Source organism: Leptonychotes weddellii, chromosome X (assembly GCF_054177405.1).
Source record: "Leptonychotes weddellii isolate Sample4059 chromosome X, ASM5417740v2, whole genome shotgun sequence".
NCBI lineage: Eukaryota > Metazoa > Chordata > Mammalia > Carnivora > Phocidae > Leptonychotes > Leptonychotes weddellii.
This window is the reverse complement of record NC_138385.1, coordinates 95,961,282-95,978,525: the sequence shown is the minus strand read 5'-3', so window position 1 is coordinate 95,978,525 and position 17,244 is coordinate 95,961,282. Positions and strand designations below refer to the sequence as shown.

Here is a 17,244-nt window from a genome sequence, read left to right as displayed (position 1 = left end):
GGGCGCCTGGGTGGCTCAGTTGGTTAAGCGACTGCCTTCGGCTCAGGTCATGATCCTGGAGTCCCGGGATCGAGTCCCGCATCGGGCTCCCTGCTGAGCAGGGGGTCTGCTTCTCCCTCTGCCCTCTTCCCTCTCGTGCTCTCTGTCTCTCATTCTCTCTCTCTCAAATAAATAAATAAAATCTTTAAAAAAAAAAAAAAAGTGAATTGGAAAATGAGTGGTAGAAATTTCTGGAATATTGACCTCTCATTTACAGGTAGCCTCTTCAGCAGTTCTACCCGAAATAGCCTGAAATGAGCTGCCTTGTCAGAAATTAAAGTGACCTTAAGAATAAAAAGCAAGTTGCGTGATTCCAATTTATAGTTATATGTATGATACAATTAGATACACTATACTTAATATGTATCCTTCCATATGTTTGATTGTATGTATTGAGCAAATGCTACACCCAGTACTGTTAATGATCACTTCTGAGGAGTGTGAGCTTGTTTTTGGGAGGATGAAGGGGTGAGTGAGTCAGGCAACAGATACATATATGTATATATATACATATATATATTTTAAAATATTTTATTTATTTGACAGAGAGCGAGAGCAGGAACACAAGCAGGGGGTGTGGGGGAGGGAGACGCAGGCTTCCCGCTGAGCAGGGAGCCCAATGCGGGGCTCTCCCAGGACCCTGGGATCATGACCTGAGCCAAAGGCAGATACTTAACGACTGAGCCACCCAGGCGCTCCAGGCAACAGATAGTTTTGAATATCAGCTGTGCCAGGCAGTGTCTAGTCTATGGGTCAGTCAGTCATAACTCCTGTGCCAGGTTCTCTGGAAGGCCCTTTATGTACATTAGCTCATTTAATAATCTGAATAATTAGATTTTATTCTCTGTGAGTTAGAACTTATCCTAATTTTTTTTTTTTTTACCTATTTTAATTTCAGGTGCTGAAATAATGAAATTTACTTAAGTAAATTGTAATTATCTAGGACTGGGTATGCCTTTGATTAGACCTATACTCAACATATGTGACAGATAGAAAATCTTTTTCCTTTAAGCCTGAGATCTTCTGTTATATTTCCTTAGGATCACTTCAGTTTTCCTCCTTTTTTCCCCCAAATTTAAATTCTGAATGGGAAGTTATATATATATGTATTATTATTATATAATAAGTTATTATATTAAAGATATTTCCCCATGTTCTTATTTTGAAAATGTTCCAGTGTACAGAAAGTTGAAAAAATGGTACAATAAATATCCATGAACACATCATCCAAATTTGCCAGTGTTAACATTTTGCCTTACTCCCTATATAGATGGATACATATGTACATATTTTTTTCTGAATTCATTGCATGTCAGTTGCAGATATCATGATCTCTCACCCCTAAATACTTCAGCCTGTGTCTCCTTAGAATAAGGAGCATAATATCAGACTTGCAGCCAAGTAAGGAACAGTAATTCAGTGGTGTGATATGCAGGCCATACTTGAACTTTCCCAATCCAAGATTGATGATTGTGAACAGTTCAAGCCAGTTGTCTGGTAGAATGCCCTACATTCTGGATTTGCCTGTCTTCTCCTGATTAGCTTCAGGTTACACTCCTTATGGCAAATACTACAAAGCCGGTGCTGTGTACTTCTCATTGCACACATCAGGAGGCCTGTAATGTCAGGTCGTTCCACTCCTAGTATTGCTACAAGTGGTCAGAGTGTTGTCAATCAGATGGCTCCATTGTAAAGGATGTCTCCCCTTTGTAATTAGTACTCCTCTGTGCGCTAATGTTCTGAGATGGTGTAAGTATTTTCTTCCCAACAAGCTTTCATCCGATGTTTTTAGCATATTTTAAAAAATCAGTTCTTTAGTTGGGGTTGCAAAAATGACCTTTCCACTTAAGTCTTTCTGCATTTTTTAGTTGCCATTCTTCTGTAAAGATGAATGTTCCTTTTCATACTCCACCACTTTTTTGAGTATCACTGTGGAACCATCAATTTTTTATTTTTTATTTTTTATTTTTTTTTAAAGATTTTATTTATTTGACAGAGAGAGACACAGTGAGAGAGGGAACACAAGCAGGGGGAGAGGGAGAAGCGGACTTCCCGCTGAGCAGGGAGCCTGATGTGGGGCTCGATCCCAGGACCCTGGGATCATGACCTGAGCCGAAGGCAGACGCCCCCATCAATTAGTTTTTTAAATTGAATGTGTTATCTACCATTATTGTTCTTCTTGGGTTTCAAATTGTTTCAAATTTGGTTAGTTGGAGCCCTTATTAGAAGGCTTTAAAAACAGATTCGTACCATATCTGTAAAGACTAGATTTTATCTTTTTTTCCCCCTGAATCATTGACCAAGGTTTTACAATATATGGATCATTTAATAAAACATTTTAAATTTCCTTAGGACTCTCACAAAAGGAGGAGGAGGATGCTTTTATTGAAGAACAACACCTAGAAGAAGAGAAGCTGTTGGAGATAGAGAGGTCAGCAGTGATCGGAGAACTTCCTCATGAATCCAGTTGTTTTATTTGAATATTATAAGTCTTGGGGCACCTGGGTGGTTCAGTTCATTGGGCATCTGACTCTTGATCTCAGCTCAGGTGTTGATCTCAGGGTCGTGAGTTCAAGCCTCGTGTTGGGCTCCATGCCACTTAAGAAAAAAAAATAATAAAAAGAAAAATAATGTAAGTCTTTATGAACTAGTACAGGTCTTCTTTATAACACCTTGTACAAAACAGGTCTTATAAAATAACCCTGGATAAAATATTTAAATCTCCACCTGACAGACTAAAATGAGATGTTCTCATTTTTCTAAATGGGAGTATTTTTCACTATTTTTGCTAATTCGAAATGTTTTTGAAAAAGAAATTGAAGTATAAAGAGTGAAAGGGCTTCAATGAATTCAGCATACCCAAAGATAGCCGCTGTTAAAAATATAAGAGTGTAGATGTACTGTATGTGTTTATATCTATAATGGGAGGTTATTTATGCATTTTAATTGCTTTTTTTGCTTAATATGTAGGACCTGTATTTCAGTGTTGATTCAGGTACCCGATTCAACCATTACAGTGGCAACATAGTGTCCATTGTATGGATGTAGCATAATTTATTCTTGATTCATAATCTGTAGTTCTCTACTGATGGAGATTTGGGTTATTTACTATTAAATAACATTCACTTAGTATTTACCATGAATTTCCTATTTCCTATTATTTACTATTAATTTATACTCACATATTTTTACAATTCTATGAAAAGTTGCCATGAGTATCCATGCTTATATATCCTTGGTAATTGTCCTATTATTTCCTCAGGAAGATGCCTAGAAATGAAATTGTTGGGATCAAAGGATAAGTACATGTAAAATGTCGATGGTTGGGTGGAAAGGGCACCCCAGTTTGCAGCCCTTCCAGAAGTGAAGCAAGGTTCCCGTATCCCCATACCTTCTTCACTCACACCAGGCATCAAGTTTTAAAACTCCTGTAGTGAAAAGTTGCATTTCATTGTTTCAAATGTACATTTCTTAATTAGTAAGTTTGTGTATTTTTTAATATATTTTATTACCTATTTTAGATTGCTTAAGTATTGCACCTTTCTCTTTTGGGATACATTTTTTTACATTTTGTAAGCAAGGTTATTACTGATTAAGGATATTCATCCTTTATCTGTCATATGTGTGATGTATGTTTTTCTCATTTGTCATCAGTCCTAACTTGGCTTATGGCATTACCTATCATAATTTGATTTTCACGTCATCAACTTTCATCATGATATCTGCCTGTGGTGTCTGGACTGTAAAAGGCCTCCTCCATCCCAAGATGATGAAAATCTTCTATTTCTCTCAGTATTTTTCAGGGGGTAGTTTTTTTCCCAAACCGTGCACAATAATGTTAATGTGCTTAATGCTACTCAACCGTACACTTAAAAATGGTTAAAATCCTAAATTTTATGGTATGTATATTTTGCCACAATAAAAAAATATGTTTAAAAGGAGTAAGAAAACTTTATAGACACTCTCTAGCTATTTAGTGGTATGTTTAGTCGGGAATGTTGCTGCTTTGCATGTAATTCACTCCTGTTCTCCACCTAAGCACATAAATAGGTGCAATCAGCAAAATGCCAGGAGAAAATGTAGTAGTGATTGAGAACATGGAGTCGATTGAGCCAGAACTGCCTTCTAGTCCTGGCCCTGCCACTTAACTAGCTGTGTTCAAGTTGCTTATCTCTCTAAGCTTCAATTTCCTTGTCTTAAATATAGAGATAAAAATGGAAAAAAAATCAATCCTAGTACCTACCTCATGGAATTGGGGAGATGAAATGAGGTGGCAAGTATATGCACTTAACCTAGTGTTAGTAGATAGGAGATGCTGTAATAACTCTGGTTGTTAGAGATTTCTGTTATGATGAAGATGATGTATATGGTTGAAATAGGGGTCATTTTTGTTGTTTTCCCATTTAATTTGAGGTGCTTCTTTTAAATCAGGTAACCAGATCTTTGTGTTCCTTTGATCTTTGTTCCTGTACCAGTCGCATGATAGTTTGTTGTTGAAAAGCAAGAGAATGAATTCTGTGGAAATACCGTACGGCTTTATGTACTGCCTTAAAGCAGATGTATAGCCTCCGAGAATAATGCAGGCAGACGATAAAGTGGCGAGGTCAGCTTGGATTGCGTTACTCCGGACTGTAGGGGCAAGAGCTCCATTTGGATTTGTGTAGGGGCGATCAGCGCCTTTACAAGGGAGAGTGTGGGAGGAGTGCAAGGGTGCAGGGGAACTAGAGAGGGGAGGAAGGACAGAGGGTTGGGCAGGGTAAATGGGACTGGGCCAGCTGCACTTGTTAGCAGGCAGTTAGGGAAGTTAGGATTCTAGCCTTTCACAGAGGCTGGGACACAGGGGCCTTCTCCTTCTTAAAGATTACATTTCCAAGAGGGCGCCTGGGTGGCTCAGTCGGTTAAGCGACTGCCTTCGGCTCGGGTCATGATCCTGGAGTCCCGGGATCGAGTCCCGCATCGGGCTCCCTGCTCAGCGGGGAGTCTGCTTCTCCCTCTGACCCTCCTCCCTCTCGTGCTCTCTGTCTCTCATTCTCTCTCTCACAAATAAATAAATAAAATCTTTAAAAAAAAAAAAAAAAAGATTACATTTCCAAGAAAGGGCTCTCAGGTCCTTGAGAGAGACCGAGTCACAGTTATAAGCCGTTTTTAGTAAATGCTCTAAGAGAGCGAGGGCAGGGGCCAATGGTCCTGTTTTGACTAGAGCGGAGAGTCCGTTTTCCCAGCAGCTTTGAGCTTTGTCAGGCAGGCATTTTAACGGGGCAGGGGGCGGATGGAGGACTGGGGTCAACCCCAGGGCACAGCCTGACACTGCTGGAAGCCAGGCTAGATGCTCCTCAAGTCCTCCCATTGCGGGGGAGTTCTTCAGTTCTGCTTCTCAGCGGTATATGCAAGTTACCAACATTTCAACTCTCTAACCTTGACTCTTTTGAGGTCTTAGATTTATATGCGCTTTGGTTCGGTTTATATACAATTAATATGTTCCTCAAAAGACTTCTAAGTCAGAATTCTACACACTGAAACATCTATACATAACCCACAACACGCACAGGACCATTGACCTATGTGATGTGCCTGCCTCCACCATGGCGAAAAGATACACTCCGGAAATCTGGAGTTGGAAATGAAATCTCTTTTCCCATAGGGTATTTGAAATTGTGAATAGGTTCCCCAGGCTATACCTAAAACCTTATGTAATGCCTAATGTTGCTGAAGTAATACAGAACTGTTTCTCGTATTTCACTTCCCTTTTACAAATTCAGTGGGAAAATGCAATCTAAGTTCTAAACACCTGATTGGCTTTTGAACTTTTGAAATGTAACCCATCACGGGGCACCTGGGTGGCTTAGTCGGTTAAGCAGCTGCCTTCAACTCAGGTCATGATCTCAGGGTCCTGGGATCGAGCCTGGCAGGGAGCCTGCTTCTCCCTCTCCCTCTGCATGCTGCTCCCCCTCCTTGTGTGCTCTCTCTCAAATAAATAAATAAAATCTTAAAAAAAGAAAAAGAAATGTAACCCATCTTTCATTTAGAAACTTGTGGTATTAATGTCTGAGATGCTTGCCATTTTAAGGTAACATCACTTTTTGTAATTGGTCATTTTTAAAAATAAACTAGACACCTGCTAATTTATTTGTATAACTCCTTGTCATCTTAAAACCTGTAGCTTCCTTTATTTTAAAACATGCTCAAATAGAGTTTTATTTCCTTTTTTTGAGCAGTTTACATGCTAGGGGCAAGCCACGGCGGACTCTTAACTGTCTAGAGGAGCAGGGCAAAGATAGAGGGTGGCAGATGCCAGGTTTCCATAGTGCTGCGGTCTCGCGGGTACCGCTTGTAAAATGCATAGAAGAGGAAGGGTAGGACCTTCTGAACGTGAAAAGCTAGATGGTGCCTTGAGACTTGCTGTCATCTTTATTGACACCTAAACATCCTGATGGTCAACCTAAAGGGAAAATTGTAGTGTCCTCGTTCTATGTAAAAGATGTCACCGATAGGAAATGTAGAAGTAGGGATTTTCAGCTGTTACCCTCTAGGAAGAGAGCTACTGAGACAGAGTGCTTTTCCAAGATCACTACTCATATCTTCTGTTCCTCTCACCCTCCACTTAACTGCTTTCTAGAAAATACCTTTCGTGATAGCTTAATCATTCCCAAATATGTCATTTTGCTATCATTGTGTGTATGTAATTGTAAACTAGTGCTCATTTCTTTTATTTGATTACATCATTACATTGTAGGCAAAAATTACATGAGGCGTGGTTACTTCGGGAGCAGAAGGCACAAGAAGAATTCAGAAGAAAGAGGGAAAAGGAAGAGGCAGCTAGAAAACGGCAGGAAGAACAAGAGGTACGATATTAATCAGATGGCCAACTAACTAATTAGTTAACCAAAATAACTCTCAGAGTTACGGATCTTGAACTTAAAAAAATGGGTAGTACCCCTTTTACCAGTGGTAAAGTTTTTCATTTATCTGCCCCATATGTTAAATGTTTTCAAAAAGTGAGTGACAAGAATTACCGTTCCTTCTCTTTCTTTTTTCCGGTAAAGAGAAAATTAAAGGAAGAATGGGAAGAGCAGCAGAGAAAGGAGAGAGAAGAGGAGGAACAGAAGCTACAGGAGAAGAGAGAAAGAGAGGTGATTCCTGTCACAGGAGGATAAACGCACTGCGTATCCTCTTGGTGCACAGATACGGTGTGGGCTGGGGCTGAAGAATGAGCTGTAGGCATATCAGGGTTTGGGCTTTGTTTTCCTGTCTAGGAAGAGTCCTGTTTTTAGTACAGATACACGTTAGAGTTCCCTTATCTCTTCTTTGGGTCTGTGCAGTGAAGTTTTTCCTTCAACTACCCATCTGCCTGTTTATACCAGACATTGGCAAACTTTCCCTGTAAAGGCCAGAGAGTAAAAATTTGGGGCTTTATGGTGTGTATGGTCTCTGTTGCAAGCATCCAACTCTGTTGGTGTGGCATGAAAATAGCCATAGATAATATGTAAATAAATGGTTGTGGCTGTGTTCCAATAAAACTCTGTTGTTTTATTTTGAAAAACAGGCAGCTGGCCCCTGCTTGCCACTTTGTCCCACCCCAGAGCGAATGTATTTTTGCTCTAGCTCTTTACATTCACACCAAAGTGTTTTTCTGAGATTGTTGTATATGGGTTGACCCATTTAGAGAATATTTTGTGTTGTGTTCACATTTACTGAGTTAATAAGACATTTAACTGCTTATAACATGTCAGCAAGAATGAATTGACTGAAAAAAAATCAGGAACTCCAATATTGAGGAATTAGGAAATATTTTTTGTTGCTAAATCTTGACTTCCTTTCCAACTTGGCTATAAAGGCCGTTGTAGCTAACACATAGTTACTCATCAGAAAAAAGAATCTATAAGTATATGTATGTATCTTTCAGGATCTTTTAAAGATTGCTTTGGTATATTTTGCTGCTATTCCTTAATACAGTGTATTTATTTCCAAGATCCCACAGCTCATCATTCCTTGACTGATTTCCTCAGGATGTATCTTTTCTATCATATTCCCAAGTTTGAATAGCATAAAAGTGGGTAGTTTTCATGGAGAAAAATTCATTTGTTTATATCCTAGTCATGATAGGGTAGAAGCAGCCTCCACAAACTTTGTTTTTTGTGTGTCAGGTCATCAGTTAATTCCAATGCAAATTTTTTTTTAAGATTTATTTATTCATTTTAGAGAGACAAAGAGCACATGTGAGAGAGAGTACGCGAGCAGAGGAAGGGGTAGAGGGAGAGAATCCTCAAGCAGACTGCCTGCTGAGCTTGGAGCCTGACGCAGGGCTCGATCCCATGACCCATGAGATCATGACCTGAGCCGAAACCGAGAGCTGGACGCTCAACTGACTGAGCCACCCAGGCGCCCCTCCAGTGCAGATTTTTAACACTTTCATTTGAGCACTGCGTTACAGATGAGGCAAGACCATGCTAGCTTTTTAGGGGGCAGGGAAGTTGTTGGGAGCTTGTCATTGTTTTTATAGAGTAATCGATTCTCATTTTAACAGTAGAATGTTCTCAATTGAAGTCTTTCTGGCATCAGATAAAAGCAAAGGCTTCTTTTAAAAAAGCTAAGGCTTTTGTTTCAAAGGAAGTCAGGTGAGACATTATGGAGAGGCAGGTTAAATGAGGTAGGCTGTAAGCATGTATAAAGGGATATGCAATCCATGTTTCTGCTGTGTGCTAGGTACTTTTCTAGTAGAGGGATAAGAGCAGTGAAAAACATAGTACCTGCTCTCCTTGAGTTTTTTAGATGGGGGAGCCAGATGATAAGTAAGCAAAAAAGATAATTTTAAGTGCTATGAGATAATGTTAAGTGCTATAAAGAAATAGATAGAGTCATGTGATAGTGATTGGGATAGGGATGTACTTCTTTAGATTGCCTGGTCAAGGAAGACTTGTCCAAGGAGCCGATGTTTGAGCTGATATCTGAGTGCAAAGATCTTGGGGAGAAGGGGTCCAGGCAGAGGGAAGAGGCCTGAGCATGGAGCTGAAAAGATGTCAGGGTGCCTGAATCTTGGAGACCAAAGGAGAGAGCGGTGGGGGTGAGGGAGGGGGTCAGGAAGGTAGGCAGGGTCAGCTCATGTAAGGCCTCGTGGACTGGAAGGAGGAGTTTGGGTTTTATGTTAAGTGTCATGGGAAGCCATTGCGGGGTTTTTAAGCAGGGTTTGACTTCATTTAATTTATATCTATACCTTTACCAGATCATTCTAACTTTTGTATATAAAGAAGGGGGGGAGAGCAGGGAGTGGTCACCCAGAAGACAGGAATGAAAATAGAATGAGCAGTTAGAAGGCCACTGTTCCGGGTAGGACATGACGGCGGTTTGGATGAGGGGAGTGCTTAGTAAGGATAAGTACTCAGAGCTGGGGTGTGTGGCGGGAGAGGTGGTGGGGCCCTGGCTTGGAGACTGAATGGGCAGGGAGGGCAAGGAAAAGGAGAGGAATTCCAGTTCTGCTTCTTAGGTTGTTAGTCCGAACAAGTGGGCAAATGAATGGCAGCATCAGTTACTGAGATGCGGGGCGTTCAGGTGGATGGGGGTGAAGAAGACCCAGAGCTGCGTTGTGAGCACGTGAAGTTAGCCAGGAACCCCACGTGACCGGGTCGCATTCTCAAGCAGCTAGACAGAGGAGTCTTTTATGTAATGCTTTAAGAAGCTAAGGAAGAGAAGTCTGTGAAGAATAATTTAAAACTTTTAAATGACAGTGAGCTCAGAATTTACTAGTATATTGCAAGACTCCTTTGCCTTACTGAAAAGTTTGAGATTTTTTCATCAACCCGAATTACTACTGTTCATGTCATAATTTAACATCTGTTAAGTGTTGATGTTTGATCTAAGCATTGCATTATATAATAATTCACTGATACTATATCACTCATCTTGAAAGCTAGAATGTGGTATATATGATCAAATATGCTAAATATTACTGTTACTGAAACTATTATAAGACTGTGTTTTGCAATGGGAGCTAATAAATGTCCTATTTGAATAAACATTCTCAGCTATATGTCCTTTGAAAGCTTTTCAGAAGATCTGTGCTGTAGAAAGTAAATTAGAACCTGAAGCCTTTGGCGTGTGTTTTTTGTTTTTTTTTTAATACACATGAGCTTCTTAACCAGAGAAACCAGACGTGACTTTCCTGACTTGCAGGTTTTCATTAGTTCTATGTTTGCACCATTTGTAGGAAGCTGTGCAGAAGATGCTGGAGCAGGCTGAAAATGAGGTATTTTCAAACCTTTCATTCAGAATTTGAGACCAGTGAACATTTCTTTAAAAACCGTCCCTCTAGTAGAATGTTAATTTTGTGGTAAGCTATGTAGGTCACGTCTGAATATCAGAATCACTTCTGCAGCTCTGTGATTTTTACAGCAGCAACAGCAGCAAGAGGTTTTTGATGAACAAAAGCAAATGGTATCAAGTTGTGTCCCCTGTGGCCTCCCCCCACCCCCCGCCCCATGGACTGTACTTATAGTCCTTAAAGTGTGTGCGAGCAACACCACGCGCTGTTGTCCCAAAATAAACGGTTGAACTTGCTACAGAGCAACTTGGGTCTCTCTCAGGGGTGGTTCCCTGACAAGTTCTTTGACCCCATTCAGAATGGATGGGCAGCAGGGAGACCTCGGTGACTGCTTCCCGTAGCCACAGCGGTGCCCAGTCCTGGGCAATGACTGGGAGCCAAGAAAGACACAGTGCATGTCTCTGGACGATTGTGAAGTCTCGATTGCCTGTTATGACCTAAATGTGTATATTCTTAAATCTATTTTTTTTTTTTTGACCAAAATAATTTGAATACATTTTAAACATCGAGTTCATCATAGATTTTTACACCACCAATAAAGTCATGGTTATTTTCAACAGTTGGAAAATGGTGCCACATGGCAAAACCCAGAGCCACCCATGGACTTAAGGATAATGGAGAAAGATCGAGCTAATTGTCCATTCTACAGTAAAACAGGAGCGTGCAGATTTGGAGATAGGTAACTAATTTTGCTTTATCATGTCAGAATTCAGTGCATCAGAATGTGGAGGTTGTTCAGTTCTCTCTTTGGGAGCACCACGGGCTTGAGTTTGAAAGGTCCCCGTTGGCTGCATCCTTGCTGCTTCTCCGGTTGCATTACTCCTCTGTTCCCCCGGCGGGCTCAGCCGACTTCTCTCCTGGGGCTTCCTTTGCATTCCTTCCACAGCTTCCCAGAGACCTTGTGCTTTTTGTCTTCCTGTGCTTGCGTGAGTCCACGTGGGACAGCTTGGATGGGGAAAGAACATATTTCAAGAGACCGGAGGAGCAGCTTGGCTTTATTTATTTACTTACTTACTTACTTACTTCTGAGTGGCCAACACTGTGCACAAAAGAGGCTTTGAAAAATTGGCATGCCCAAAGGGATATCTGTGAAAGACAGGACCCGAGTGAGTGAGGAAAAGTATTTTAATGCCCCATTCTCAGTCTGTCGGCTCTGACTCAGGAACAGAGCCGGGGTGCAGAAGCAGACTTGAGCAGCTGTCCCTTTGGGCAAGTTACTTAAGCCTTCTGTGCTTTCGAAGGAGGTGGTGAGGCTGCAAGGAGTGGATGAAGGGCAAGCCCGGACACCGTGGTGGGCATACGGCAGACACTGTCCTGAGTGGTCGCTGGTATTTTCATTTTGTTATGGTTGCCCTTATTCTCTGAGACACTCCGTTGCCCGCCTTTTTTGGCTCAGTGTTGTTTTTTTCTCTTCTTTTTTTTTTTTTTTAAGATTTTATTTATTTGCCAGAGAGAGAGAGAGAGAGCACACACAAGCAGGGGGAGAAGCAGGCAGAGGGAGAAGCAGACTCCCCGCTGAACAGGGAGCCCGATGCGGGACTCGATCCCAGGACCCTGGGATCATGACCTGAGCTGAAGGCAGACGCTTAACCGACTGAGCTACCCAGGCGTCCCATGGCTCAGTGTTTTTGAAACAAGGCATTCATGTAGAGAACTAAGTGTCAATGTCTTCATTCATTTAGCAAATATTTAAATACTTGATAATATGCCAGGCATTGGTGATGTTTATCATTTGGCTTATTTATGAATGAACAACTCAAAGGAGAAAAATAATTCATAATGGTGAATGAATCTATCCAAGACGAAATCTAATGATTACTAAGCATCCTGCAGAAGAGATCTTATCATTTCTTAGGGTCCTATTAATCCTGAAAGGGCTATGAGTAGGCAAATTCATATGTATTTAATGAGAAAACTGTATGTTGTCAGTCATGTTATTTTATTCATAAAATTATCCAAGCCATGAGTTTCATGTCCTTTAAAAATACAAACTTTCTCTCTCTTCCTCTTATTTTTCTTTTTTAAGTCAAGCCCTCATGCTTTTTTATGTTTTTTAAGAGCAGTGGCTCTCAACCCAGGTACACGTTAGAATCCTCTAGAAAGCTTTGAAAAATTTATGTCCTACCTCCGGTTGAGTAAATCTCTGAGACTTGGGCGGCCTTACTTTTGAAATGTCCTCAGGTGTTTCTCATGAGCCCTAGGACTGAGAGCCACTCATGTAGGATGTGTAGCTCCTTTTATAGTTTATAGCTGGGGTTGTATGAAGCCTGTGAAAGGATTCGTAGGATGTGGTCAGTAGCAAACGCCTCCTCTTGAGGAACTAGCAACTAAGGAAAGGAGAAGAGACTTTTTATTCCCTTTTAGCTTTAGAAAAGTCTCCTGAACATATGCTTAGTTTCATCAAGAAATAGTAATAATTGATGTTAAACACCCCCCACCAAAGAAAACATGGGAGGTACCTTTGAAAGACAATTGAGACTCAATGTAAATTCACATTTGTGCGGGTAGCCGAACCAAATGGCATTTAAGGTTTTCTGGCTGCAGAATTCCTCGTTTATGATGTATCTCTAACATTTCCTTGAATTCTAAGATTGTGGTCATCTGATTCTAAATTCTCCTTTTGATGGGCACAAGTGAGAGAAGGGGAAAAGTCCTAAATGGACAGTGCTTGTGTGTGGAAAGGAGAGTGGGCCGCCAGGCTCTCCCACCCACCCCTGAGAGTCATTCCAAGGAAATAGTGACAGTGAGCAGATTAGTTTGTGAACATTTCTTCGTATTTTTATAGGCATATGAAATTTCACCATCATAGCAATCAAAATACAAGAGCAATTTGGGTATTTTCATCATTCAAGTGATGAATTGTGAAATAAAATTCTATGAAATGAGCAGTTACAAAATCCATGTACCATCCCTTGAGACAATGAAGCGTTCCCCTTTTCCAGAGAGCCGCAGTGACTTGCTCCAGAATCACACAGCTGTTCTTTCCTGTTAAGGCTTGTCACTTCAGACAGACACTTCCATCACCCCAGTATTTCTTTAGTGGTTCTGGTTTTGTAATTAGTCCACAGTTCAATTCTAGGACCTTTCTGGAGTTGATACTGCTTGGAGTCACAGCTTTGAAGGGAGTTCTGTGTTGTTGTTCGTTTTTTTTCCCCTCCTGAAAACATTATCACTGATGAAAGGTAAAACTTATTAGAGTAGTTATTCATAACTCCCTGGTTTCCAGAAGTGATTGAAAGAGGGCTCATAATGTACTGCCCCAAGTGTAATGAAATAAATGGAAAGCCAGGAAAGGAGGAGAGAGGGAGTTATTGTGAGTGTGCAGTAGACTTGGCTCTGGATTTTAACACAGCCCAGGCAGAGATTTAGTTCTTACCAAAAAGGAAGAATGCGTGGTATCTCTGGAAAGACTGAGATTTTCCAGGCATCAGATCCTAAATGTTTCTCCCATGGAATACTGCATAAAGACACTGAGGAAGGAGGTGGACGATAACTTCGATAGATGTTTTATGAACAGCTGCTTACGTAATTTTCCCGAAAATGTTTCTTATAGAGACCTTCAATAAATTATTGTAGCCCAATTTCAGCATGTAACTTGAAATCTGTGAAGGACAAGGGTAGTGGGTACCTCGAGTGCTCCCTCAAGAAGAGAAAAAGAGGGGTCCGTTAGCTCTACCTGAGGGGGCATCTGGAGATCACATGGTTCATTGGCTGACCTTGGGCTAGGGTAATGTCTTACTATGTGATTTCAGGGCAGTCTTACTTGATTCAAATATCTGCATCATAAGTAAATAGCATGGCCTAAACCAGGGGTTCCCAAACATGGCTGACCTTCGGGATCAAGTGGGGAGTTACTCTGAAAATATGGTTCCCCACCCTCAGGTCTTAACAGATGGTCTGGAACAGAACCTGAGAAATCTCAGTTCTTTCCAGGTGATTCTGGGAATCACACAGGTTTGGTATCACACCTATAGATTGCCTTCCCAAATATCTCTTGTCTTAGCTGCCTTCTCAGTAGGAGCTGTAGGGCTAGCCCTGAATATACACAGATTGTATGGACTGTCTCCAGGCCAAGTGGGGATTTTCCCTAAACAGGGACTCGGGCTCTGTTCCAAAACTCAGATGCTCGCTTGACACCCTAGGAACTAGAGCCAGGTTCATTCAGATGTAATAATCCCATGAGCAGAATTTTAACCCTGTTAAATTGGTTCCTTGTTTAAAATCTGTATGTGCTTCCTCCGTGTAAAATTCTGATGCACTGCTGACACTTGCAGTCAGCTTGAACTTTCACTCTTTGTGCTGTTGGTAGCTATACTTGGGAAGACGGATCTCATCACGAGGTCTCTACTGAATCATCTCGGAGGGTCCTTTGGAGCACAGAACATTTCCCATGACTGGACACTGCACATCTCTGAGCCGGGTGCGGTGTGCGGGGGGCACCCTGAGGTGTCTCACGTGGGGCACAGATGTATATCAGACATGGGAAGTGAGGAGGAGGAAAACATTTAGTCATTTTGAGGTGATTGATTTTTCTAGCACTTGCCTTTTTCTGCAGCTTTTTTTCTTCCTTAGTTCTGGGGATTTTTTCCTAAAAATTTTGTCTTAACCAGTTTTTTAACTGGAAACCTAATCAGGAAAATCTGACTGTTTGGAACCTTGAACTGCATTTTTTTTTCCCCTCATTTTCGGAGAGGGAAGTAAATAAACTCATATAAAAGACTTAAATGACTCAGGTACAACCTGGTTCAGCTTAAACTATGAAAAGAAAGTTGTTTTTCATAATGGTTAGCCACCTCATGACGCGAGAATTCTCTGTATCATATCATATATAGTGAACAGGTACTAGACTGGAGGTTAACTCCCATCTCTTGGCCCTCTCTGAGCAGCCATGCGCCTTGGGTAAGTGTGCTTCTCTAGGCCTCAGCTTCCCGCTTTGCAAAGTGGGGACAATACTAGCCCCAACTGTCCTCACGGGTTGCGAAGATCAGAGGAAGAAATATAAAAATGCCATGAAAAATACGAAATGCTATATATACGTATGTGAAATTGAACTATTCTGTTGGCTCGGAACTCTTACATTACCCTATTCTCTAAGCCCTGAGGTAGTTGAAGATCGTATAGACCCAGGATTGTATTGTTCTCACCTTCCTCCTGAGTCCCACATACGGTATCCTCATGCCTGTCACCGCAATCTGCCATGTCAGCGGACCTTCTTTTTTCCTATGCTTTTACACATATAAGGCTTTGTGAAGTTCATCAAAAGGCTGCTGAATGGCATATGAATGTGGAAATAATTCCCACCTTTACATCTTAATGAGAGCAAATATATGTATCGGTCAGTCTTAGAGCAGTTTAAGTGTTGCAATTTGACACCTGGATGGCGTTTATTATCTTGCAATTAAGCAAGTTCTTTGAGTCTCTATCTCCAAGTTTAAAGGGAGCTTTTGATGTGTGATTGCTAACTCTTGGAGTGCTGCATTTAAGTTCTCCTTTCACATGCAGGTGTTCACGTAAACACAATTTCCCATCCTCGAGCCCCACACTCCTTATTAAAAGCATGTTCACAACGTTTGGAATGGAGCAGTGCAGAAGGGATGACTATGACCCGGATGCCAGCCTAGAGTACAGTGAAGAGGAAACCTACCAGCAGTTCCTGGACTTCTATGATGATGTGCTTCCCGAGTTCAAGAACGTGGGGAAAGTGATCCAGTTCAAGGTGGGTGTGCACGATGCACATGAAGAAGGGGACTGCTTCACTTCCCACCAAAGTGCCCTAGAGGACGCAAGCGCTAGGGCACAGGCTGTCTGCCTGGGCGGGGCGTGTGCGATGGCACAGGGCCTGGTCCAAAGTTGGGCCCCCAGGCGCTCGGTAAATGTGACTCCCTTGCCACCAGTCCTCGTTGCCTGTACGGCAGAGGGACTACCTGAAATCCGAGCTGCATAAGGTCCTGCAGGTAGCCGTCCCAGCGTTCAGTTAGAGGCTGCATATGACGGCGAAGGCAGCCCCTCCCTCCCTTGTAGTGGGTCTCACCCCGAGCCACGGTGCACGGTGCGCGCGGCGTAACACCTCTCAGCTTACTTAGTTGGCTGCATGATGTTGATGGCGCCTGCTTGCACCTTCCGGCCGAGATACTTACTCTTCTGGAGCTACCCAAGAACAGAAACCTTGATTCCTTTTTTTTTTTTTGACAGTGTGTTCATTCAGTACTCTCGGTACTGAACATAGTGTTCCCCAAATCGTGGCTTGTGATGCAGCATCCGGGTGAAAAAGAGCCATTCAGAGTACACAGTTACTGGAAAACATCCCTCAAGGCAAGAGTGAAGGCAGAGGTGCTAGCAGCTGCTCACGGGACCCCGGGCTTGAATCCTAGCGTACTGGGGCCTCCCACTTTGTGACTCGAGCAGACCCAAACCCGGATGAGTTTGCTTTGTTAGGGTAGGGGAAGGAAAAAAAAGAATAAAATCGTGAGTTTTTGTCCTGCGAGGTGGCAATGACGGGAAAGCTGGCACAGCCGGCGGCAGTCATGAAATGTGAAGCTATACTTCTGTCCACTGGGTTCACAATTTTCATTTTCTTTAAAGATTTTAGTGATTGGAGGGGCGCCTGGGTGGCTCAGTTGGTTAAGCGACTGCCTGCGACTCAGGTCATGATCCTGGAGTCCCGGGATCGAGTCCCGCATCGGGCTCCCTGCTCAGCAGGGAGTCTGCTTCTCCCTCTGACCCTCCCCCCTCTCATGTGCTCTCTCTCTCTCATTCTCTCTCTCTCAAATAAATAAATAAAATCTTTAAAAAAAAAAAAGATTTTAGTTATTGGAGAGAGAGAGAAAGAACAGGAGCAGGGGGGAGGGGCAGAGGAAGATGGCGTAGACTCCTAGCCGAGCAGGGAGCCC

The 17,244-nt window shown here is 42.0% G+C and overlaps 1 protein-coding gene across 1 annotated transcript in view; it reads left to right on the top strand.

Annotated features, from left to right (window-relative positions):
- ZRSR2 (zinc finger CCCH-type, RNA binding motif and serine/arginine rich 2) overlaps nucleotides 1-17,244 on the top strand; it is a 28,616-nt gene that overhangs the window by 3,588 nt on the left and 7,784 nt on the right. Inside the window, exons 2-7 of the mRNA XM_081807977.1 lie at nucleotides 2,392-2,470; nucleotides 6,773-6,881; nucleotides 7,083-7,169; nucleotides 10,241-10,279; nucleotides 10,915-11,033; nucleotides 15,857-16,070. Of these exons, the coding sequence (XP_081664103.1) occupies nucleotides 2,392-2,470; nucleotides 6,773-6,881; nucleotides 7,083-7,169; nucleotides 10,241-10,279; nucleotides 10,915-11,033; nucleotides 15,857-16,070 (647 nt within the window). The remainder of the gene's footprint in view (nucleotides 1-2,391; nucleotides 2,471-6,772; nucleotides 6,882-7,082; nucleotides 7,170-10,240; nucleotides 10,280-10,914; nucleotides 11,034-15,856; nucleotides 16,071-17,244) is intronic.